The sequence below is a fragment of the Ammospiza caudacuta genome, chromosome Z, assembly GCF_027887145.1.
Source record: "Ammospiza caudacuta isolate bAmmCau1 chromosome Z, bAmmCau1.pri, whole genome shotgun sequence".
Taxonomy (NCBI): Eukaryota; Metazoa; Chordata; class Aves; order Passeriformes; family Passerellidae; genus Ammospiza; species Ammospiza caudacuta.
In genome coordinates this window covers 25,525,275-25,552,258 of record NC_080632.1, presented here as the reverse complement: position 1 = coordinate 25,552,258, position 26,984 = coordinate 25,525,275, and the positions used below count along the sequence as shown (strand labels likewise).

The window sequence follows — 26,984 nt, the reverse complement described above, 5'->3', positions numbered from 1 at the left end:
CAAGTAAGGCAGCAAGCATCTTTCAGCAGGAGCTGTCCTCTTTTTTTGTTCTTGTTCATTTGTGCTTTGTTTTCCTCTGAGCCTAGGAAGGTTCAGTCCTGATGGGAACTATTAAGATGTACCAAAACTTAATTGTTTTCTAATATAACCACACTTACAGATACTGCAACTTGAGAGATAACACTTGTAATTACATTTTGATTCCCCCAAACTTCTTACACTAAAGATGCTTGAAGCAGAAAACCAACAAAGATATCTTAGTAGATCTAAGTGTGAAACAGATACTAGAATTTCCCATTTACGAGTGATTTTCTCTGTGTGCAAAATAGGTGATATCTACTTTTAAAATTCTTTCCAGTCTTATTAGTGGTTTCTTCTGTTATGAAAGGTGGTCTCATTCTGTTTTTCAGGAAACTGACATGACATTATATTTATTCCAGCCAAAATTCTGCAGTATATTGATCTAAAAAACCCTTTATATGAAACAAAATATGTTAATATTGTTAATATTATAGGACTGGTTAGAAACGCATAAAATCTCCCAATGCCATTTCCTTATATTGACATCTTCCACATTATTTGATCATGCTTCATTTCTGAAACAAAGACATACATAATTTGCTGCAAATTAACTATATTTAAGTCAATATGAAAGTTATTTACTTGATTACATAATTAATTTAACTTCTATTATTTCACATTGCAAATTGCTTTGTCCATGTATCTACTGATAGTGCAATATTACACTACTGCTACTGATAGTGTAATTTTGACTCATGGCCAGCACTATTCCATTCCAAGAATCTAAAAGAGATTAATAATTTTGGATGGGGATCTGCGGGATCTGACTACACACACACACATACACACACTTTCTAGGGAGCACTGAAATACTCTCTGAACTAAATAATTTGGAATAGGACGTGAATTCTGGGATTCATTGTTGTAAAAACTAAGAAGTTGGCTCAAATTCCCTTCCAGACTCAATAGAAAAATAGTAGGAGATTAACCTTTGCTTCATGTTTTTGCTTCTTCAGGCTATAGACAAAGGGAACTGCATGCCAACCGTTGGGACCACTACCTCAGATGTCATATTTGACTCCTCAGCATCTCTGGTCTAACACATAGACACTATTTAGAAATTTTGCTGCTGTTCCATCATTAGTTTCTACAGAATGCATCCTTTTACCAATCTTTTTTACAACTTATGCCACATTATCTTCTCTGATCTCCTATAGACATATACTGTATATCTCTTCGCCTTACAAATTGCTGCTTCTAAATTCTAGTTTGTTGTCCAGACCTTTGTTCCTATTTTTCCTTGCTGAATGATATAATATTATATCAAAGTTTTAAATTACCATTTTCAATATCCCCTTTCCAAATTATTCTTTGTTCCAAAATTCATTCTGGTTCTCATGCTTCATTTATTCTGACAATGGTCTGAAAAGTGTGATAGTAGCAGACAAAAATATACACATTTTCCTACACAAAGTACTGTAGACATGCCCTTTGAGCACCCTATGTTGCTGAAATTTAAGTGGTTTTTGGAGAATGACTTCTACAATGATGTGTTCTTTTGTATGCTTTGCAGATGTGTAAACATGCTGTTCACATGAATTTAATTTCACCTCTCCTCAGCCTAATTGTTTATACTTAGCTGATGAATGACTCTGAGCATGATCCTGTCCTTGTATGGCTTTGAAATGGGTAGCCAGAGGGCAGCTTAGCAAGGGACACTGTTGCTAACAACACCTTGCCCTAGCTGGTGCTAGAATAGCTATGATCTCTAAGCATTCCTCCTTTGAAGGTAACTCGCACATTGTTAGGTAGGATATGCCATGGATGGCATATGCTGGGAAAATACAGTGTCATTGGCAATGCTGCTAGGTGCTGGCTCCAGAAGTTCAGTTTGAGCTTTTATTCTTTCCTTTCTCATCATACCTATATTCCTCACAAAGGTGGCACAGAGCCTAAGTGATGTTATGAACAGCAAGTTTTAGCATATTGACCCACTCTACTAACTTAAACACCATTACAGAGTTAAAGATTGCACAAAGGCTGGGTTGTACAGACTTCTTTTAGACTGAGTTTTAGAAGGACTACTATCTCCATAATTGATGTATTGGAACTTGGAATTTTGGTCAAATTTTATTTGATCTTGGTATTGTTAAAACATAGAGGTCAAAAACTATTTGATCTTTACGTGACTATACCAATAAAACAAACTAACTGTGTTACAGCGTTCCATAATTATTAATCATGTTACCTTTTCAGTAATAGTGCAATTTAAGCTTAATTAAAAATTCTGTCTTAGGAGTTCAAAGGAAGCAGCAAAGCAAGTAAAGATATTAGGCCTCTTGTTTCAATGTGTGAGAAGCATCATCTAAATTTTTCAAGCCAAGTCTTGGCATTAGCTAGAGGGAACTTGGCTCTGCTTAAAGGAACAGATTTCTGTCAATGTCAAGAACAATCCTAGAGTAAAAACTGAACACAGAAGGCTGCATTGAACCACTGGATAAGAAACAAACAGAGCAAAGATTAACATTCACCCAAGCTTTTCATTTGTTCTCACCATTGCAGACATATCAACATGTAGGCCATGACTTAATTTTGCTATGTAGTCCTTCAATGGAACAGAAGATTTACAGAGAAAAGAAATTCACATCCAAATCTATTTTAAATTGAACTTGTGTCCCTGTAGAGAAATCAAGATATCTATTTTTTAGTATAAATCTTGGAAAATCTCTGCTGCACAAGTCATAGTCAGACTGTATGTTAACTGTTCAAAAGATTTTGCCAATTCCATAATTCCTTGTGTCCTAATTTTAAAGTTCAAAGTGCAGTTTGGGTGAGAGTATTACAGCTTTGACTCAAAAAAGAGAGCAGGAAATACAAAATTGCCAGTAAATTGTAAACAAGAAGATATAAGTTTTTGTACACTCATCTGTGACAAGGTTGTGAAAGGCGCAGAGAGGATAAAGTTCTTCACTCCAGAGGGCACTGGGAACACAGTGTATCTGTCTCAGCATACCCACATAGCCTCAGCAACCCCAATTTGAATGATTGCTTCAATTAAGAAAGCAGATGGTCATTTCTCCATGGTTTACTTCCGACTGGTGCTAGTGCTAAATGAGGCAGGTTTTCACTGTGGTTATGTAGTAGAGAAATGGAAATACTAAATATTATTGCCAAACATATCTTCTTGTAAAAGTAATATTGCTACTGAAAGTTAGTTGCTTCTGTTGTTTAAAAAAAATAATGGTTATACTATGTGCTTTTGAAGTAGCTAGTTACTCACAGAGTACTTGAAGCTAATTCTTGGAAGGCTGGCTAGCCATACACTGCTGGCTTTAGTCCTTGTTTCCAGCTCCTACATCACATGAAAGGCAACTAAAAATACATTAAATACTTCTCCATACAAGCAAGTTTAAAAAATGCTGCAATAATGTTAGGTGCTGAAAGTAAAAGTGTGTGCAAAGTTATGAAGAGAAACAAAGGAAATAAAAAAAGATTACAATTTTTCTGCTGAAGTGTGGTCTGTGATACAGCAAGAGAAAACCTTGACAAGGTTCAATTTCAGAATTTCAGCATGTTTTGGGTTTTACAAAACTGTATCAGATACTGAAGGCTAATCACAGATCTAACTAATATTGTTTGTTACTGATTGACCAATGCGTATCCACCTCTCAGAACACATATGCCAAGGAAATAATGTAATGACAGTTATGCTGAGTGTCCATAATAATAAAAAAATAATAAAAGAAAAACAGTAATAAATGCTTCCCACATGCTAAATGGTTTATGTGGAAATTTAATAAGCTAAAGCTGATAGTATATAAGACTGGAGAGTGTACTTTACTGGAATCACAAATAAAATGTGCAAACACAAATTAACAAAATATGTGAATAGTAAGGTTGGAGCTGGCTGCAGTTTCTGAAGCTGTTTGCCTGCCTCACACAATAAGATAATACAAATTTGCATTATATTCTAGATTTATGTCACATTTACTTTATATTCCTGATTTTTATTTATACTGTAGGCTCACTGCGACTACCAGTTTAGGTTTTTTTTGTTTATAGCCTTATTGTTCCCTCAGCTGGGACATCTGTACACTTTTGATAAGAGTAATTCTTATTAAGAACTCAACTTGCAAAATGTGTGGTGCTGGGAGGTACTAGTATCAAGGATTACTCACCTTAGACCAGTCTCCCATTCTCCAGACATAGCATTTGGAATAGTCCTCACAGTCCTCTGCTTCTTTAGGTCTTGTGGACAAAACACATTTCTTGCGTGGATTGGTGCACCTCACAGTCCGATGCCGTACTCCCTTACCACACTTCACAGAGCACTGTTGGAAAAAATGGTTTTCCAGATTTCTACAAAATTCACTTACCCCATTTCATCCCCTTCTATATGACTTCTGCCAGGTCAGCATAAATATTTCACAGCTTCAGTGATCTCCTAACTTCCAACCTTCAATAGCATCAATACTAGATTTATTAAAAAAGAAAAACTGAACACAAATTCTTTAGGGAACAAAATGATAATTGATTCATTTCTACCTAAAATTAGGTAAAAAATTACTTGCTTAAGGACAAAATAGTATTTGGAATAAGAAATGATCCAAGAAGTCATGATTAAATGAATGCAAAGTTTTACACTAAAAATATAAGGCAATCTTTCTTCTTCCAATAAAATGAAATACAATGAAAGAAAATCAAAATAACATTCATATGAATCAGATATGAAGCAATTTACATCTTGCTAACAGAGATATCTACTAACAGAGATATCTACTAACAGAGGAAAGCTCTGTTAGTGTCCAACAGCCTTTTTTGGGAGGAGGAAAAAAATGCAGAATGGAAAAGTAAATATTCCAAAACGATGCAAGAATCCAGACTGAACATGAAAATTCAAAGTCACTATATAGTCAGCATGTGAAAGCTCTTTTCAAGTTGCTTAGAAGGTCCTAATCTATGGGGTTTTTTCACCATTCCCCCTTACATAGCCAAAAATGATGCCATTTCCTTCTCAAAACATTATCACTGCTTTTGATCATCCCACTGCTTGCAGATCAAAACTCTCCTTGTGCCAAGCTGATTATAACCACAGGAAGCAGTAATGGCTAGTTTCCTACATAATGGTGATAGTAGGAATGGCCATGGGAAATACCTCGCTCTTCAAAAAATATTTATTGCTTCCAACAAAAACATGCTCTCTCATTTCTCATCTCTCAAGTAAAACAAACTGACTGAACAATCTGTGATTCTGATTTCTTTTACTCATCTCTGTAAATGGATGCCTTTCTTCTCACAACCAGCTCTTGCGTCATAAAACTGTGTACCTCACCAGAAACTGGTGTTACTTATATCTCCTGTCTCTACCTTAGCATGTGCTTTCCATCTTTGAAAACATTCCCTATTTGTTAGCTCTTTCTTGCTTGGGGATCAAGGAGTTCTGCTGAGCAGAGCAATTGAAAGAAGGGACTGCACCCACATTCAGAAGCTGCTATTCGTATTTTGATCACAGAGGTATTCATCGCACAGCTTCTAGTCTGGGAGGCAATCAGAATTGCCTTTACTCTTTCAATGACAGGAGAAGTTCCAAATAACCCTTTCATCTTGTCCAGATGGCAGTGAGAACAATACTCTTCTTCCTCCAGTTAATTTTAGAAGAAATCAAAGATGAAGAAAGCCAAATAGACAAGCACATTAAAAGACCTTGAATTAATAAAGCTTTTTGAACAATGATTATATTTTACAGCAATACTTCAGGATGCAGCATATGTGAAATTGTGTTATGTACAAGCTCATTTGTCTATTGCTGTTGGTTTGGAAAAAGAGCAGAAAAGAAAGAGGAAGGGAAGAAGATGTCCTTTTTTTGCCAAAGGCTCCCCTCAAAGCCTCCCTGAAGCAGAATGGTATCACTCATCTGCTGATCAACATCCCTTGGTACAAAAGTACATCCCAGATGTTTCCACTCTGAACCCAAGGTCTTGTAGCTGATAAATGGTGCCTTAATTCTATTTCCCCCAAGTTACCCACTACTGCACACAGGACATACTTGATGATACGTGCTTGAGAACTGGCCAGAAAAGATCTGCACAACATTAACTAGGTAAGATTCAGTAGCTCTACACAGCTGGTTTTCCTAGCCCCTGAACCCTTTGCCAAAACACTGCACAAAGGACCATGAAAATCATTAGGCTGAGCTGTGTCACTTGATGCTGAAAAAACCCTTGTTTTCAAAAAATACCAAAGCACAAATAACAACTGTGGAGTATTTGGAGAATATGGAGTATAAATAAATGCATCACCTCAGACCAGACTCCTGCCTCCCACACTGTCATGCAGTCCTGGCCTTCACAGCGCTGTGCAGAAGCAGGCTTTGGCCCCAGACAATCCTTCTCCCTAGCTCTGATCAGGGTCCCATTTCTGAGCTGCTGTGTGCAAGCTACGTGTCTGTTCTGGGTTCCTTTTCCACATGTCCTTGAACATGGTGTCCATTCTGTCATCATCCATCTGCAAAAAAACACAGGCAATGTACTAATACAAAATCAGGAGGGAAAAAATGCCTTCACATCTTATTCACTTATTCTAAGTGTATACACCCAAGACACACTTCCATCTTTTCAGCCTCCTTTTACTGTCATTTTGCTAATGGAGTATTTATGAATCTAACATATATTAAATTTAATATGGTATTAATGAAATCCTAACCTTTCCCCAGAGCACTACCCCTATGTTTTCAAACTACTTTCCTCTAATTGTAATCCCAATTAGAAAATTTCCAATATACACATAAAGATGACAGATCCCTGATCAGCCTGCCTGTTATTCTCTGTATGTCTATCTATCTCAAGCATCTAAAGCCCAGCATTCCTTGAAAACACTGTGTTGCAAGAATCACTCAAGTGAGAAAAACTCATTGCCCTGGAAAAAGCACAAAAGCCCAAAATTCTTCATGTTCTTCAGAATAAAGCCTAACAGGTTGCATGGCTTAAATCACAATCGCAGGGAAGGCTGATGCAGTTTGGCACAGACCACATACCTAGAGAGCAATTGCTCTAGAACATAATTTCCCCCAGATGTTCTGTAGATCCAGATTATGGCCATGTGCCTTTAAAAAATTAAACAGCTCTGCCCCTGATGTTCTGTCTCCTGAAAACACAAAAGTTTTCAAGGAGACTTAGTTTGCAAGGAAAGTTTTTAGGAAACTGATATTTAATAACATTTTTTCAATCTTCTGTCATGCATTTGTAGCAAAACAACGAAACATTTAATTGAGGAGTTTTTTTGTTATCTGTCCCGATATATAATTTACAAATCATGACCTGTCAAGATGATGAAATACACTTCAAGATATTTCTTCATAGGCCCATAGCAAATAAGTATTTATGCAAGTGTATGCTTTGGTAACATTTCTGCCTGAAAGGTAATAAAATTTTGTAATTATCATTTAGAATGTTTAAAAAATTGTATTATTAAATCTTTCTACATTTCTCAGAACAGCATCTGAGTATCAATTAGCAAAGTTTTTAAATTGTCACTTAATAAGCTGGAAAAAACACAGAATACTGAAAATATATGGTAGACAATGCCTCAGAAAAAGATCAGATGATTCCATCTCTATCCATTAAGTGAACAGAGGTGCTAATAAAACAAAATAAATATCTTCTCAAATATGCATACAATGAAGTTTAAATAATCCCTCCAAAGGGTAACGCCCTATTTTGTGGAAGACCAAATGTCAGTTGTTTTGTCTTACTTAAAATGTATCATACTTCATATTTTATCAATTTCAGTACTCATCCTTTCCAAGAAAGCTATGCCTTTTCGTTCACTTTACATACTTTCTTCAGCAGTATTTGCATTTAATTTATTTTGCATTATTTTGTTTAAAAATGCCATCTACCTGTCCTCCAGATGACTGCAGCAGACTGATCCTAGTGCTTATTCCCGGGGATGCTAGCCAGCTCTTGCTAGCTGCTTTCCCCTCCCTTGAAAGGTGTGGACTTCCTCTAATTTGCTTTTAAAAAGTACATGCAATTCTGGAGGACCTCCTTAACAAATAATTTTTAGCTGCCAAGTGGTACGACTCTGAAATGGGCCCCTGTGCTGACCTGGTCAGCCAGGGCAAGGAGCAGGCTGCCAGCTCAGCTGCAGGAACACCAGTGGGTGGTGGGTGGGATTTGCTTGGCACAGGCTGCACACGGAGCTGCCTCCTGCCTCCTGCAATGCTCAACCACCAGAGTCCACTTCAGTCTGTTTGTTGATCCACATACAAGGACTTCCCTCTCCGGGGGTGAGAGGAAAGACTGGAGTGAGGGGCAAGCTTGCTACACTTCAAGCTGCATTAACACAAAAAAAGTGATAAACAGGGATTTATTTATTTATTTACTATTTAGGGTACCCAGAGTTTATCCAGAGCTTTAAAGACATCCTTGCTTCAAAAAAAAAATCCCACTGAAACATATCATTAATTAGGAATATGCGATTAAATCCCCTATATGTCTTTATATAAACAGCATTTAAGTTTTGTAGCACAGATCAGTCTGTGAGAATACTTCCTAAGTAAAGGGATTAACTGCTTTACTGGATAAGAATTTATTCAGGCATGGTGCTTACGGACTCTCTTTCATTAAAACTCAGGAGAAACAATTTCCAGCATTTCTGTTTTCCCTTTATTTTGCATTATTATGTTTTGAATGAATGTATTTACTGCCCATTCATTGCGAGAAGCAGTCCACTGCTTTGACATCTAGATATTATAGTTTAATTTAACCAAATCAATATTACCTTGTCTGGCAGGGTTGTTCATTGCACTTGCGGATCTGTGGTTCAGGTTTTGTTAAATATTTGCACTTCTTGTTGTCAACAAGACTGATATTCTTGTTCATAATCTTTGTGCAAGAGACTGTTGTCTTTCTTTCACCTAGAAAAAAAAAGAAGCAGGTTTTTGAGGAAATCCAGAATATGCAAATTGTTAAGGACACAGATACAGCTATTTCATACACAGTTTGGCTAAAAGAACTGAAAAACCAGTGTAAGAAATTCAAAACTAGCAGGGAATCTGAAAGAAATCCTACAGTTTGTAGGGAACATTGTGAGTTTCTAACCTAGTCTTTGCACACCAGCATCAAGAGTCTTTCTGCTTTACTCCTGCAACTAGTTATAGGCCAAACCTTCACTCTAATTTTCTTTCTCAACCACTGCAACTCTATCACTGAGCAATGCTTGAAGAAAACTACAAATACGGTTGTTAATTACTACATAAAATGAGGAAAGAAATGACAAATTGTGGCTGGCATTCAGATAAAGGCAATCAGCACATGCATCCTTCAGCTGGGAGCCTGCACTATTTCCCATGAACTAGAGGCCAGATGACCTGATCTGCAGGGTCAGAAAATCACTTAGGAAGCGGGGTACTGCTGCAGAGATTGAGTGCATGCTGTGTACAGAGTCCTTGTCCAGATGGTGGCCTGGAGCCTGGTGTCTCTTGAACATGGAAAGATTAGAAATTAGAATTTACTGTAATACTGATCACAAGTAGTAACTTGCAATTAGACTGGAGCCTTAATTTTAGAAAACTAGCAATCCTTGAATTCAGGATTTCAGTTAGAACCATTTTTTCTTGCAGTTACTTTTACTCTGTCTGGAAGTTTACTGGCAAAGGGGCTGTGTGCAGGAGCAGGGCAGGCTTAAGCATGAACATTCACCAGATGTGAAAAATGAGCCCGTGGATGAAGCAGTTATGTTATAAATGCACACTATGTGCATGACCACTGCTGACATTTTTACATAGGGCTTGTGTACGTGAGAGCACATGCAACTAATCTGTCATATCACAGGTTTTGAAATGTTTGACAATTCTTTCTGCATTTATATATACATCTATGTATTCATATTCTCTCCTATGCAAAGAAAGCTTTTCTGCAACACAGGAGGTCACAGACCAGTTACATGTGCAAATATACACAAAACCACGTCTTCATCAATAGTTTTATCCTCACACATGCTTTGAGCAATTAAGCAAAACTATTGATAATTGTATTATTATTTATTCATATTAATCAAAACATTGATGTTAAATTTTAATCAAAAATACTTAAAGAGGGTAAGAGCTGGTATTTTGATTTCGTTGCTGCTTGATATTTAAGCCAGAAAGTAAAAGAAAAAGGAAAAAAGTTTTGTCCAGAGTAAGAAAAATATTTCAGTAGTATTTCAGAATATTTACCTTCTAGGGAACTTTGTAATAACTTAGCTATTTTAGACAATAACATAAAATGAAGACCAGTTACAAAAAATATATATATATATATAAACATTAGAGTAAAACATTTAAATATTTATTTAAGCATTAATATAGAATAAATTACTGACATACTGCATTTTGAGATTTCTGCAGATGATAGAAATATTTAGAAATATCTGGGGCAATAATGACAGATTGTAGTAGCATTAAAATTATTCTAAAAATACATCAGGAAACTGTAAAAAGTGTGAATTCACAAGTAAACTGGAATGCACTATTAAGAATCAGAGGATGCTACTAGCACCATGAACAAAATACCTTCTAGGGAAGAAGCTTTCCTACCAAACCACAAAAAGCATGTTTATGGAAACTAAGCAATCTTTCATGACACCAGGATTGTTCACACAGTCAGAGGAGCTAGAACACGGTGTTCTTTATGCTGATGTTATGAGAAGGAAAAGCATTTCCAGGCCTTCCTATTCAATCACAAGCTGCATGGCAGTTTTCAGAACTGTTGATGAGAGCAGCCACGACCGTCAAAGCTGTCAGCATGAAAGACAGCTATCAAAAATTACCCACTGACTAACTGCACAAAGTATAAACACATCACTGTCCATGGCATTTATTTAAAAAAAACCCCTATCTGAAGTGGTTTTTAAGTGTAAGTAAGTATCATTTTAAATAACATCTTCTAGAAAACAGTTTGAAAGACTTTGTTACATCAATACTGCTCATATTCCAATATTTGTTTTCAGAATCATATTTTGTTCTTCCAAAATCACTTTTTTATGTTTAATAAACTCAGGAAAAATATCATATCAGTATACTAATATCTGCTGTTGCAATATCTGTTCCATATGTTTTTGGATCATCCTCAACTCATGTTACTAACTGTACTTATTTGATCTGAGACTGGGATTCAGCTTTTCTGTGGTTTGAAATGTCTCTTACAGATCATTTATCTTCAGGAGTTCCAAATGCAGACTGGAATGCACTTTCTATTCTTGTTCGAGCTCTTGCACTTGTATTTCTTCTTGGCAACTGTGTCCTGAATTTGCTTGTTAGTCTAGATTTTGTTCCGTCATTACCATCTTTTGCTACTTTTTATATTTAGTTTTAATCTCATCCTAGAGCTATCACAGTATTTTTAATGCAGTCAGAAAGCATAAGACTGACATACGTCTACATTGTATGGAAACATACAAACCACAATGAGGATATTAGTATTAAATATACAACACTGACCATCAGAATCCTAATTACATATAAACATACAGTGTTTATAAATATAGGTGTGTATTGCACACACACATTTGCAATACATATATACATGCATATTGCATGCACATAGTCGTTTTTCATGTGTTTTTCGTGTGTGTGTGTCTGTGTCTGTGCCTGTGTGTGTGTGTGTTTGTACATTTTCCTTTTATTTTACCTCCTCCACATACAGCATCACAGTCTTCCCAGGTAGAATGTGTCCACATGAAAAGGGGCTCTGGTACTTTAGAGCTCTGATTTTCAGGGAGAGGATCCAATGGGATTGTGTATTCATAGTGTAAACCATAGCTCTGGTCGTGGAAGAGCAGCACCTGCAAGATACAAAGAACGAAAACCTTCCAAAATACAGAGACAGTATGGAAGACAAGCTCCAAGCTGCAAGTAGATCACCTTGAAAAGCACAACAGAATGACTTGATGCACTATTGCCTTTCAGCCCTCCTAATGGATTTGCTAGAATAAATTAATTAGAGCATCCAGATCAAGCCAATGGAAGAAAATATTTTGCTTTATTAAGAAAATTCCTTTAATTTAAAAGATTTGAATTTTATGAAGTCCTTTGCCATCACCTCTCCCTTTTTCTTTATGGTGGCTATTAACTTTTCCTCTCCTAAACCGAAATGCATCGAAATTCCACTTTTTTCACAGAGAATTTGGTGATTGCAATTCTGAAATGGTGATGCTGTGCTATAGTCTGCAAGAGATTTCAGAAAAACACCTGAGAATAATTTGAATTTTTCCCCTTATTTGGCACATCAGCTTTTTATGACATTTGTAGGAATGCTGAGAGCTTCAATGCTGCCTCAACAACATAAAGATTGCTCTTGGATTTAAATGCATTTTTTTACAACAAGGCTGACAGACCTCTCTCTCCTCATCCCCTCCTTCCCACATTCATAGATACATATGTAAACACAAAATCAGGTATATCTTACCTGATCTCATTCTCTTGAGGAGTCTGGAAAAAATATTAGTTACTATCCTATATCATAGGAATCAAGTAAAAAAACTGAATTGTCATACCAGTAAATGTAAGGGTGATGTTGTGGGACCTTTGGCTGATATTTTTTCCCAGAGACCTCTCCGAACATAATGGACTGTGGTCCCAGCAATATTGAATGTTCCAGAATGTTCTATCTTCCAATCACTATTGATTGACTGTTTTCCAGCATCCCTAAGAGCTGCAAAATACATGAAAAAAAACCCAATATAAAAGGTTCCTGTTCAGTAGTGATTTTCTTCTCCTCTCACTTTCTGTTCAGATAATTTAAAAAGTAGGTGAAATTCACCTAACTCTGATTGCAAAGATATTTATTGATCCTGCTTTACATGAACTTCAGTTGATATGTGCTTCAGAAACACATTCTGGAGGGAATGCCTGGCAAAATTGTGTGTATTTAACATTACTTCAAATTAATACTTCAAATCAGCATTTTAATGCCTGAGAAGACTGACAGACTCTAGCATAACTCACAATTTAAACACTGAATTACTTTAAGGCAAAGGGAACTATATTCTCTGTTCCCAGGGTGGCCATTTCTATAATCCATAAAAGCATGGGAAACACAATTTTCACATGGGACTCTTCAAGATTTGTGGACCTAAGCTAAAACTTAAAAAAAAAAAAATTCTACTTCAAAATTCTTTTCTCTCTAATAACTACACTTGCCTTTTTTGCACATTAGAATTTGATAAGACTTTACACATTTTCACCATGTAATTGCATGCTTCTAATTAATAGGAAAAGCTTCTTCTTTTTGGCTGAATCATTCTCAAGTTGATCTAATTTATATTTAAAAATATGATCAAACCAGACAATATATATTCCATACACTGAAAACAAAGAATTCTACATTAATAAAATTGACATTTTCTATAGTAAATGAAATAGATTCTTCAGTAAATTATTTGTAATTTTATTTTATTTTGGTCCATTTTATTTTGGTATAATATTTTATTTTGGTCCAATTTGTTTTGAATAATCATGTGAAGTAGACTTGAAGAGATCTTCTGTACAAAAAGTTTCACATGTCTGACTTCACTGAAATTGCATGTTTGGCATCAGATTGTTGTAAGAGAACGTCCACATGTTCCAAAATTTCCCTTTTTAAAGTTGTAAGTTAATGTGAGTCATTCCTGTAATCATGTCCTCTCCTATTCATATTTATACTGTTATGTTTTGTTTCTATGGGAAACAATGGCAACAGGCCTATGGGCTGGCAGGAATCCAACTGAATAAGACACCACTGAAGTGTACAACTGCAGCACTGTGTAATAGATGTTAAGACTATAAAATCCATTAACACTGTATAACAGTCTTGTACTAAAAAGAACCAGTGATTCTACAAGATTTAAAAACCAATATTTTAAGTTAAAGCATTCAATTATTAATGGTAATTAAGTTCTATTCAGTGTTCAAACTGTTGGGGCTAATCCTCTTCTCAGGGGAGAAATTAAAGAAATACACTCAAACATGCCAAGGTCCAGCCGGGTCATGCTGCTCAGATGGAGCAGCATCCTCTCCCCAGAGAGCAACAGAAATCATTCTGTCTGGTCTTTAAAGTGAATGCGTGTGCCATAGCATGTAGACATGCGCAGGAAGCTGGAATCCCAGCTCAGAATACAGAAATATGCCAAATCTTGCATTTTCTGCTTTCAGATTCCTCATATGAGTCACTGGTCTTAGAAAAAGCCAGAAAGTGTGTCCGCAAGCCTTAAATGTGGATGTGGATTTGGATTCAGACAGTGCAGCTTCTGTTCTTGACTCTGTCACACCCCATTTTGTAAGCAAGTTCACTGAGTTTTATTCCATACTGCACATATATTCCTATTCTGCTTAACTTTTGACAGAGGAATTTACTCTGTACAAGGTAACCCAAAATGGGAAGAACATTCAGAACACAAGATATCCTTTCTCAGGTAATTCAAGCAATAAACCTACACCTGAAAAGACCATCAAAGAACACTTGGACTGGGAAAGCCTACCACAACTTTAATAATGCAACCACAACCACAATTTCAGTGCTATACCAAGGGGACTAATTACAGCTGTATCTCTGTTGAGCATAAAGCAGCCATCACAACAATGGCATTTAAGTGATGGTGATGAGTGCAATGTATTTTTTAATTACTGTGCCAAGACTATACACCTGTCTAATTTTAATGAGGTGTGAGAGGATACAAAGCCAGACATGCAACAAATCAGTCCATCTACTGCATTTCATCCCCATTTCTCAGTGGGGAGAAGCAGTACCCTGGTTCTGGTCCTCCACTTGGTAAATCAGTACCTACTAATAATTTGGTTTTCTTTAATATGGACAAATCACTCTACTGTATTAACTTAATGAATCTTGGTTTCTGCTTTGTCCAAAATATATTCATATTTCAAGAAAAGTGTCAAAATAATGTCATTTTGACTGACCCTTACTTTTCTACAGAAAATGTAGAAATCATCTGAATTCAATTCCAAATGAAAGTACAGTCACTGATATTTTTTTCAACGAAGTAATTGCTTCACTTCCATTCAGGTTATCAGGTGTCCCTTCAATACATATTAAGAACATTAAGACTTGAAATTTAAGTAATTTTTGGAAACAGCAGGGCTAAGGCTGACTGACTGCTAGTTGCCAGTGTCCTCTTCATTATCCTATTCTCTTCCAAAATAATGCAATAGGCCTTGTTCTTCAGCCAGTGGGCACTACAGCAGGCTGCCATGATTTTTCAAATGTACTTGAGAGTGGCTTGATAACTACATTAGCCAGCATCCTCAGGACCATGGGATGCATCTCATTAGATCCCATATATTTGTGTATGTTCCAGTTCCTTGGGTGGTCTTAAAACTGATCCAGGATGGGAGGAACATCATTCCACCATTCCCTACCCTGGTATTGAGGGACTTGAAAGATGTGGAAAAAGTGTTTACCACTGAAGCTGAGGCAAAAAACTGTGAAGCACTGCAGCATTCTCCACGCCCACCATAATTAGTTTTATTGTCTTATTTTTCAGTGTGTGTTGTGGGTGTATTTTCTTTACTATCCCCTTTCTGACTAAAAACCTGTAGAAACCCTTATTAACCTCCTCATTCCTTGCCAATCAGCACTATCTGTGCCCTAGTTTTCCTGAACGTATCCCCACATATATGAGCATCATGTCTATATAGTTCCTAGGACATATGTTCCTGGTTCCACTGCCTGTGCATTCCATTCTTACACTTTGTTTTTACCAGAAGGTAAAAACATTCTCACCCATGCTATTCTCCTGCCTTCCTGATTTCTTATATGTTGGCATAATCAAGAGCTTTTGCAATCTAGGAAAAATTATTATCCTTAATTGTGACTAAAAAGTATTATCCTAAATCTTTAACAAGCTGCTATCCTAAATCTTTAATGAGCTCTGCTTTGCCCTGGTAGACCCAAGGGCAATTTCCCAGGTGCTACCATCTACCAATTCCTTAGATAACTGAAAGTTCGCTCTCATAAAGTCCTGGCTTTAGTCTTCACCTGGCCCATATCCCTAAAAATGATGAGTTCCAGCAGGGCATGATCATTGCAGTCTAGGCTGCCACCATCTCTCTAAATAATTCATCTGGGTTGGGAAGAAATCAACAAGGTCCAGGAACACCATTACTTGGGCCTATAGTTTTGATTAAAAAATTATCCTCAGTACACTCCAAGAGTCTCCTGGACTATTCACAGGTTGGTGTGCTGTTTTTCCAGCAGATATCAGGTTAATGAAATTGCTAAGCCAGATCAAAGACTGCAAGCATGATGATTCCTGCAGATGAAGTAAGAGCACTTCATCAACAGACTTCGCTTGGTTAGGCAGCCTGTTGTAACCTACCAACAAAGAAGTTTCCTTTCTTGGGCTGGTCTTTATTTTTTTCCCCTAGGTTCTCAACCATTTCCTGATTTCCTCTATAAAGGAAAGTTTGAGACCAAACAGAAATAGTATTGGCCTGTATTGACTAATTTCAAGTACAGAACCAAGTATGGTGCCACATAACATTAGCATAAAGAACTGTAAAATAGAAAACATGAAACATGAAAGACTTTAATATAGTTTACCTTTCAAATTTTAAACCACAGCATGTGAAGAATCTCGTTTCTAAGATTGAAGTCTTAAGTTCTCACCCCAAAACTTTCATTATGCTATGCCTATTCAAAAACTATTCCTCTGCAATTCAAATTCTGATGCTTTCAAATAACCTGTTTGACTTTGTTAGTGAACTTCTTTATGATGCTCAGTGTCTTCTTTTCTGAGTACAAATTATTTTAAGTTTGAGCACAAAATTCTTTTCAGTAGTTTTAACATACTTTCCATATAAAAAATTGAAAATGTGCAAATATACATATATATACACAGACATTTTTTACATAATCTAAATACAGTGTTTGTAATATTCTCTAAAAAAGATAAGACAAAAGTCCAAAAGAAGACCTATATGAAAAATGGTTCTGTAATAATTTCTTCAGTTCCTTAGACAAGTTCTTCACAGATCTATTTTTCTACTCAGAGCTTTGTTGAATGACAAAGGCATGTTTAGCTTGCACTTTTCAGTGTTGAGCAAAACAGGACATTAACACTAAAACATATATAATATTTACCTAAATAACTGTGAGCTGGTTTTTCTTCCACAACTTTGATTCTTCTTGCGCCTGCAGGTATCACCAAAGCTTCCACATAACCTAAACATGAGACCAGATGTCCCAAGTTAAGTAGAAAAATAGAAAAGCATAGAAAAGTACATCTTGTATGCTTTCTCATTTCTTCTCCCTTATTTTGCTCCTTAAGGGTAGCACGTTATAATTTATATAGCAGTACTTTGAAGATTCTTCCAAATTGAAGAAAAGCTATGGAACTGTGTATTATATGTAACATATATATAATGCTACATAATTAAAAGAGTACGGCACAGTAAAACATAACAAGAACTAGTGAGGCTTGGAGACTGGGGCTGGAGCCAGTGTAGCTATTTCTAGATAAGTGGTTCAGTGTCATCATGACCACCAGATGACTGTAAAATAATTCCAGCTTCACTCAGCATGTAAAGACAAATGGCATGATGCTAAAATCTAAGCATCCTCCCACTACTTGGTTTTTAGTTTGTTTTATGTATCTCCTCTCCTTCTTCATTTAACATATTCAAGCCCTGTTATGATAGGCTTTGATTTTGAAATCTTATTTACTTCAAATTGAGATTGTCTCTTGCTAGTGTGAGACTAAGAGAGGACGTTGAACATTTTACTTCAAGTAAAACTCAGTGAAAAGGCAACATAGGTGGAAACCACTACAGGCAGGAATGTAATTAATAAAAGAATCCCCTATTTTAGATTATCTAGGTACATTTCACAAAGGGAAAAAATATTTTATCTTTTATTATGTGTAGCTATGTGATATCCTACAACAAAATACTTAGCATTTACAATACTTTTTCAATAATCCTGAAACGTGAAAGTTAAAGCAGCATCTTTCATTTCTGTAAGAGATAATAACACTTCCTAAATATTGTTTACAGCTTCTTGAGAAGTAAAATAACTTACACAAGGGTTAAGATGGCAATACCACAATACTGAGGATTGACACAAACAAACTTGAAGGTGTGTGGATATTCACATTAGCCATTGAAGAGAGCTGACATAATGTGATTTTATTATCAGGAACTGTCTTTGCTGGTTTTTTATATCTTGTAGTCCTCCAGACTCATCTGGGGTTTGGGATGCTTGATTTGCCTTATATTCTGCTTCAGAGGGCCAGACATAAACATTTGAAGACTATGCGTAACTTTTGCCTCTTGCCTAAAGTACTATACTTGAGTCTGAAATCCACTGAAGTCCTTTATTTTTCTAAGATATGCTGTCTGCTTATAATTACAGTATTTTTGTTGTGATTTACTTGCCACCTCTAAATTCTACATATTTTTTACTGAGGAAACTGAAAGTGTAATAGCAAACAAATGATGATAGTTGGTCAAATGCTGTTTCAAAGAAAAGATACTTGTGTACATGGTGCAAGATGCACATTATTAGGATTTCAATTCTCTACTCAGTCCACATTGTTGTGCTGGAGCCAGTAAGCTATTCCCATTAACAGGAAAGATCACAGCAGCATTTGGATATCTGATGTTCATTTTGCATTAGAAAATCTATTGGCTTGTTATCATATGTTATTATTAAAATAAAATAATGAGTAATGAAGAGGTATTAGACTTCTTCATGCATTTGCCTTTATGATTTTTCACTGCCTGGCTTAGTTTGGTAACATTGCTCTAAATAAAAAATCATAATTTGAATTTTTATTTTGAAGAACACTAAACGAAGCTAAACATTAAAAGAATTTACAACACTCTATTTGCTAAAAATATAAACCCAATTTCTCATACCCCTTAAAAATCAGTCTCTCCTATGAAATAGAGTGTATCTCAATGTAAGATCTTTCCTTCATTTTGCAAATGAAATAATGTGAAATAACTTTGCAACAAATTTGAAAATACTTATGCACTCTTATCCTCAATGTCTTAGCATCTTTAAAAAGCTGGATCTAAAGCTCTTATGAGGAGTTGCATAATTTTAAGAAACATAGCTTTTTTAATTTCCCAATGCTCCAAGTAATCAAAAAGCCATTTGTTTCTTTAGAATTTGAAATAAACAAACAGACATTACCTGCTCCTCTGGTATGGTTAAAATCACCTTTAATAACTTTGCATGACTTTCCATTACCATTGCATATACCACAATGATCTTCACGAGCCAGAGACCCTAATATACCATCACAGCCAAATTTCTGTGGGAGAAGAAAATAAAAGCTATTGAGACACAGGCCACGTTTTTCATAAAGTTGCTTTTAGTATCAGGTTCCTCACCCTTCCTCAAGATGCCTAGCCAGCATGACCCAGCCTTGCTGAGAGTGAGGGTTGCACTAGCTCATGGCAGAGATCTGTCGCATAGAAAATTCCCCTGTGACTTTATGCAGAGCGCTGCATTCACTCTTCCTAGCTGGTTGGCTAACTCTACCAGCTGCTCTCCCAAAAGAAACTTGCAGAAACAACTGCAGTCTTATCTCCTGGTGGGACCTGTGGCACATCAGACCACACTCCTCAGGCCTTCCCACTAAGAGAACACAATGTGCCTCTCCTGCTTTCTACTCAAAATTTGGATGGTTCTTTGCTATGCCCACAACGGTAAAGTGCCATTAATGTCAGGACTTATTCTGAATAGGGCATAAGCAGGTCCAGAATATGTAAATATAAATTATACCCACGTTTTGATCAAAAGCATTCAGTTTAACAAAAATTAAGTTTACTCAAGCATCTCCACATTACTGTTAGATACATTTCTATGAATTAATATCAGGGGTAGCTTGACAACAGCCTAATATGAAATAAAAATGTTCTAAAGTCTTAACACATGTGTATGCTTGGTGTGTGCCTGTATACCCAGGTTCAAAACAATTAACTCATACCTGGCATCTACCATCTGCACAGACATCTAGCCCATGCTGGCCACAGGACGTCCCATCCATCACCTTTTCTGTTAGAAGAACGGGTTGATCCTTTCCAGCCGGTGAACAGAATAAAGCACACGGCTTTTCTGTAGCAGCAATGGGTGGAAAAACGTGCATTATTAGAAAAAGGGAACTTTAGAAATACAGAATTATCATCAATACGCTTGTTAAAACTGATAATTGCTTATGCATGGCATGCAGCTACATTAGCATAAGAAGTTATCTTACACACAGGGAAAACAAAAAAGATTTTGATCAATTTCTTAGCTGTTTAAAAAAACTTGGGGTTTTTTCTTCCTAGAGCATGCTGTTGCTATAAACTTGGCCTACACAGTACTCATGTCATGCTCATTGTTGCAATTAAGAATATACACATTACAGCTGTTGCAATATTTTGGTTGTAATCTATACTTTTATTCTCCTATATTTTTGTCAGACCATAAATATTGGTTAAAAAAGAAAGTTAACACTTTCCAGACTTCCTAACTCTGCAGGTCAAGGAGAAAAAAATGAAATAACTGACACACCATTGGAAGAAAAAGATATGAATTTACGAAGTTCACATTAAAAAAACACAAAAAATCCCCACAAAACCCCTGGAAACATCATTCCTAACATTGTTATGAAGTTCAAGCAATTTTCCAATAAATGCCTAAAACATTCTGTAAATAACTTCTAATTATGAAAGAGCATAAAAATGTAGTAATATCCTATGTATCCATGTATTCCTAATGGCCACATCATAAACAATGAAGTTTGTCTCACCACTGTGAAAGTAACAGCAAATAAAAGAAACTAAGTCTCTCCTCAGTGGTCAACCAAGTACAAAATGACAGGATTTTTTCATATCTTTGTTAGCAAATGTACTTACTCAGAACTTCTTCCTAAATCTGTTGCAGATTTTTAAAAGGATAAAAGTCAGTCCTGAGCCTGAAACTGATTTCACTTGGATACAATCTATACCACTCTGACTTCATACTGACTTCTAGATTCCTGGAGTGCATTTTTATTAGTAAATTAAACAGTTCCAGGAAACATTCAGGGGCACTGGAATTCTACTGTCTATACAGCTGAACCGTAAAACAGTCTATGCCACATTTTTCTGCATTTGCTAACTAGCACCAGCTCAGTCTAGACTGGAAATTGCTATCTGCAAAGGACTGTTTTCAAAAAAAGTAGTTTTAGCATGCAAAGGAGCAGAAAAGTACAGACAGAGGAGTTTTGTGCCAGCTGACTTACACAACACAGAGTGGTCTGGGCACATTTAAATTACTAAAATTGACAGAGCCTCAGGGTATCACTAGAGAACCAGTACAAACAGATGTGATCTCTTCTGCCAACATGTGAAGCTAGTCAGACACAAGCCATCTCCAGCTGAAAAGCAGCCTGAGTTTGTGCCCTCTGCATTCCAGTTATCCTCCTTAAACAGTAAACTCAAAGTTCCCTGGGGGCTTTAAGCAGGTATCAGCATTTTTTAAAGGAATACAAGATTGATGACCTAAACATTATTTTAAAGACACTGAACTCAAAGAGACAGCAACTAAACAGCACCAGACAACTTCAGCAGACTACAGGAGATCACATACAGCAACTATTTTGGACATGGTGCACAGTTAGTGTAAACTAAGAGAGCAAACAATTAAGGATTTGAGAATAATGTAAACCGGGATACAGGCATTATCTGGCTGGTCCACTTTTGTTTCTCCTGAGGGACACCTCGAGATAACAGGATCACTCAGAAAACAATTAGATCTGTACTCTAACATGGCACACGACAGTGTCAAGATTTTTTCATTTGAATTAAATCATTTTATTCAAAGCCAGATAAACATTTAGGTCCTTTAGGATATAAAAAATGTGTTCCTGTGCTAAAACAAAATGTAGTTAAAAAAACCAAACTAATTGACTTGATAAGCATCTTTGTAACTGTTGGAGAGAGTTCTTTTTACAATGAAATGAGCTAACATACAAGCCTAATGAAAATAGTATCTAAAGTTTTCCTTTGGCACCTTGAGAGAAGGCTTAGAAGAAAAGAAAAACACTTATAATATGTTGATAGCAAAAACAGTCTTCAATGCTTTCTAATGTTTTCTGATAAATTGTTTCAAGAGTAAAAATAATTTACAGTAATGAACTCCTTAAAATTTGGTAACACACACTTATAGTACTGCTATGTCATTCTTGAGTTTTCTTTATTACAGCTTGCTATGATTTTGTGAAGTTCTCAAGTCAACTGTTTTCATAACTGATGTGTTTTTGTTGTGCTTTTTTCTTTGTTTGCTTCTAATTTCAATAAATTAAAACACAAGAATTTACAGAAAATTCAGTGAGGTGGAAATTACTGTTCAATGTTCCAGTAAGAAGGAATTTGTTTTCTTAGTCACTGATGTTTTACACCAACATTATTGTTGCAGATAATGTAAGTCTGACCTTACTATACTCTCACCTGAGCATTTTCCTAATGATACAGTATTTAAGCAAGTTTGTTGCACAGAAGCATGCATACAGTATCCCAGGATTTCTAGGATTTATAGAAATCTAACCAAAGTTTACACCATACATTATCTACACACTGCTGCCAAATCAAACACTGATATGTAAAATACTCCCAATTTTAAGCTTTCTCCTTCCCCAAAAACAAAGGCTCGCAACATCAACATTGTCTCTTTGGCTTTGTAGGTAAAAAATATAACTGATATAGCCATGTTTAATAATGGAGCATTACTCCAGAAAGCTGTATTTCTGAGTCACTTCATACTACAATTCTAACTAAAAAGGAAAAAGATGACTGGATTTTCATTTAAATGTAGTTATTACCTATTAAGTAGGACAAATTCAATGGGAATAAAAGATAAAATATTCTAGAGCATACAAAAGTATCGCCAGATCTTGTCTGTGAAATTAAAATAACTTACCAAAAATACTGTATTTGAGGTTTGTTTGTTTTAGTTTTAACTACATCTTTCTTGATTAACCACAATATCAACAAGCTGGAAGCCATTTAAACAGATTATAAGAACAAGGGAGATAGTTTACACTTACCATCATCAATGACAGCTTGCCACTGGTGCACATGCTTCTGATATGAAGATCTGACACTGAAAGCTTGGCACTGCCAGTCCCTAAAGGCAGGCACTCCAGCAGGACAAGAAGGATTTTCACACACCCTATACTGCATTGTGGGCCCATGACACTGTCCTTCAAGGCCTGAACTAGAAAAGACGGCATAAATACAACCCTTTACTGTTGGCAATATTTTGTCAAACTTACAGTATAGTTTACTTATGGTAGACACAAATTAAAAATAGCAGGGTTTTTTGTTGACACTTAGCATTCAGAAATCACCCATGAAAAACTGAAGTCACAGAACAAAACATGTTTGCCTTCTCTTTGTACTGGTTACATTACATGTAAGGAGTGACGGGTGCTAAGCCACAATTTACATTTAGCTTCAAGAAAGCATGAGGACTAGCAGGAGTTCAGTCAGGAGAGCCTAAGATACAGTTTTGATAAAATTGAGATTTTTCTCTATCTGGGCTGAGCCAAAGGGCCTACTGAAAGGAAGCAACACCTGCAGATTTGCTACCTCTCCTTTTCCTACAAGTGTGGTGTTACGGGGTTCAGACAAATGCTTTGTTTCTCTTTGGTCACTCCAGCTGCGCTTGCAGGTGCGAATGAACAAATGCACAAGAGAAAACTGCAGAAACTGGAGCTCATTATTTGGAACCTCACCTGGAAAAATGAATTAATGAGCATGAAATTAAGACATCCATAAATTCTAGAAAGAGCTTTAAGGTATACAGCTGTGGGGTATAGCTTAAAAGTGGTGTTTAAATGGCATGAACTATGAAAGAATTCTCCATATCAAAATTTCTGTTAAATCCTCATGCTTTTGTATAGCCATATACAACTTTTCCTCAAAATTCTTTATGCAAATGTATCTTTTTTAAACCCCCTGCCTATTTTACACCAAAATCTGCTACACTGTTTTCCATAATTCATCATTTTCCCCCTTGTTTTATTCTTTTTTTTAAACAGTTGATTCGAGCCTTATCCACTCTGGACTAGTTTTCCCTATACTTGCCTTCATTACTCCACTCTTTTCCCACTCCTATGCCTATATTTTCTTTTCTTTTTCACTTGGTGTATAAATGACACCAAAAACAAATCAAACTGGTACTGAGTAATTAAAAGGAAAAGACCTTTTAGCTGGTCACTGAGATACAGTGAAAAGTAAAAGCCTTTATCCCCAATGGCGGAAGGTTTTCATTTTCACAAGATAAGGAATCTAAATTCTGTTTCCAGATAATCTACCTAAATGTCTGAGAAATGTCTATCTAAATGCCTGAGGGCAGAAAGATCGCTTCACCAAACCTTCAGTTCCTTGGTTTTGCAGATGAGAAGGAGAAGTCAATCTTCTCAAGTTGAAAAATTTAAAGACTGGGATTACACACTAACAATCTGCAAGTCAGAAATTTTAAATTTAAGTTTCTGTTGCTTCTTCAGGTGAAGCTTACAAAGAAAGTTTTATTCTTCTGTTAATATTATCCAGGGTCTTGACAGAAGCAGAAAAGATGAAAAATAGTGTTGCCATGCAATAAAATACCTGAAATATGCACTCTTCTAAGTGTTTTTCAGTATTCATAAAGTATTAATTGCTTAGAAAAAGGCCAACTAAATCTTCATGGGGTCCTGTTCTGATGTAAATTTTGTTCAGAAATTCTGATGAACAGCAATGGAAACCTGAACTTGTTTTTACCCAGGGCATTTGCGTTGTCGACTGCTGATTCCAGTGTTGCAAGTGCGGCTACAAGTGCTCCATGCGCTCCACTCCCCCTCCATGTGCTCCGTGAAAGAGGTCCGATTGATACAGTCTCCAGCCTTGCACCACTAGGTAAAAAAATCAGCTCTTAGGTTAATAAATCAAGGCGTATGAAAAACAATTCATTTCTCCACGAGCCCACAGGAAGCACAACATAAACATTTGGTTCAATACATCGTTTTCAGATATATTCAGATGTATTTCAGATGTATTTGAGTCAGATATATTTTTGCCTAGTACTCCAAAGCTTTTTTACCTGTCCTAGTAAATGCAACAGTCAGAGACCTTTCTCTGTTTCAGTGGCCAAGGAGCAGGTTCACTTCTTGTCCACAACCTCAAAAGCAAGTTAATTTCCAATGAAGGATACCTCCTTCACTGGAGGTGTCCATAATATGCTGTCTCCCTTCATTTTAGAAAGACATTTTAAAATGCCTAAGAAAGCATTTTAGGGTCCAGCCCAAACCTGCTGCAGGGATCATTGCCCAGCTGAACTGTGCAGATGAGCACAGCACAGTGTCCAGGGCCGTTTCAGGACTTGCTCGGCTCAGCATGACAGTTCCCACCAGCAGGAACTTCATGGTCCCTCATTATCCAGTGACAATCTCAACAGAAAGACATATTAGAAGTAATAGAGGAAATGAGATTTTATTCACCATTTGTATTCAAAGATAAATTGGAAGCTTCAAAAAGCAGATGTTGAGAAAGTCTAGAGAATTTCTGGCATTTATAAAATAGTAATAAAAAAATCAATGATCTTGCATGCATATAATTTACTAGGAAAGCTGCAATTTCTCACTCAAAAATTTTCCAGTCACTATTGTTATGCTTTGTAACCTATGTCCCTATCTCATACAAATCACCATAAACTCTGCAAAAATTAGTGCTTTATCAAATTATACCAACTTAATATCTGTCCCATGTATTAGGAAATAGAGGAATTCTCCCGCCTTAGAAATTTCATGATTCAATGATTCAGCAATTACAAAGCAAACAATCATCAGTTAATGACATTAACATCAGTAATTTAACTAATTTTTTTTACTTTCTGAACTGTTGGTAAACCACTGTTACCAATGGATAACAGACTTCCCAAACAAGCCTTGTATTTGTAGCAAAAGAAAAGATGTCACTAATGCAATCAAGAGACTTCTGTTTCTTTTAGAACATACTTCTGTAAGTTTTAATGTCTATGCTGAATCTTTACGTGGTAGCCTTTTCACCTACAGTTTGAAACTGGTCTTTACTGATCAACTGATGTTAATTTTCTCTCTTTAATCATCACATTATAATGAAGGCATAATTATTCCATTTTTAAAAAGTCTTCATGTAGGCGGTCTCCATCTCTACATTAGATTTACAACCAGAAAATATAAATTTTGTAAATCTCTTGGATGTTTCAAACCAGAAATGTTCATATACAATTTAAAGTTATTGCTTCAGATAAAATACAAATTTTTCTATTGAGATAGCATCTGCTCTCTGTGCAGCCTAAGGGATTTTTTTAAATTCTTGACTTAAACCCCAACCAAGTAGGACGCTATGCAAATGACATTTCCATCACTTCCTAAGACCCTAAGAGGAGCACAAGACAACAATACTTATTCAATACAATAATACGTATTGAACAATACAAGATCAATAAAAAAACCCCAAAGCCAGTGACCTGTGTATCCTAAACCTCATCCTGCACAGATAATAAAGCAAATAAGAAGAATAATTCTTTCTTATCCCCTGCCATGTTTTGGTAATGAATGCATTGTTTTCTACTGCTATACATAAATAAGTTATCTCTTTAGCCTGGCTCAATAAGCTGTTTTAATTACAATCAGTAATTGTGTGTAATCATCATAAGAGGTTCTGCTTTCTTATTCCATAGCATGGGCAGGCCAGTCTCAATGTAAAAATTGTGATATCAAACAAAACTCATGTCTCTTACTTTCCAGGTATTGACTTCAGACAGTACCAACTACGAATTTTATCAGAATTAAAATACTGAAGCAATTGTCATTATTTTAGAGATATGAACAGAAACACAATCCGGCTTTCCTTTAGCATGTTATCTGAACATTTGATATTAATTGATTGATTTGATTTTAGGAGAAAGATGAGAGTCTTGGTGAATGTAATA

General features: G+C 36.1%; 1 protein-coding gene across 1 annotated transcript in view; it reads right to left on the bottom strand.

Annotated features, from left to right (window-relative positions):
* The window catches only part of ADAMTS19 (ADAM metallopeptidase with thrombospondin type 1 motif 19), a 134,732-nt gene that overhangs the window by 19,032 nt on the left and 88,716 nt on the right, over positions 1-26,984 (bottom strand). Inside the window, exons 12-21 of the mRNA XM_058823968.1 lie at positions 24,794-24,924; positions 23,077-23,246; positions 19,993-20,120; positions 19,194-19,314; positions 17,139-17,219; positions 12,559-12,716; positions 11,694-11,847; positions 8,803-8,938; positions 6,321-6,525; positions 4,200-4,352 (exon numbers count right to left, since the gene is read on the bottom strand). Coding sequence (XP_058679951.1) covers positions 4,200-4,352; positions 6,321-6,525; positions 8,803-8,938; positions 11,694-11,847; positions 12,559-12,716; positions 17,139-17,219; positions 19,194-19,314; positions 19,993-20,120; positions 23,077-23,246; positions 24,794-24,924 — 1,437 coding nt within the window. The remainder of the gene's footprint in view (positions 1-4,199; positions 4,353-6,320; positions 6,526-8,802; positions 8,939-11,693; positions 11,848-12,558; positions 12,717-17,138; positions 17,220-19,193; positions 19,315-19,992; positions 20,121-23,076; positions 23,247-24,793; positions 24,925-26,984) is intronic.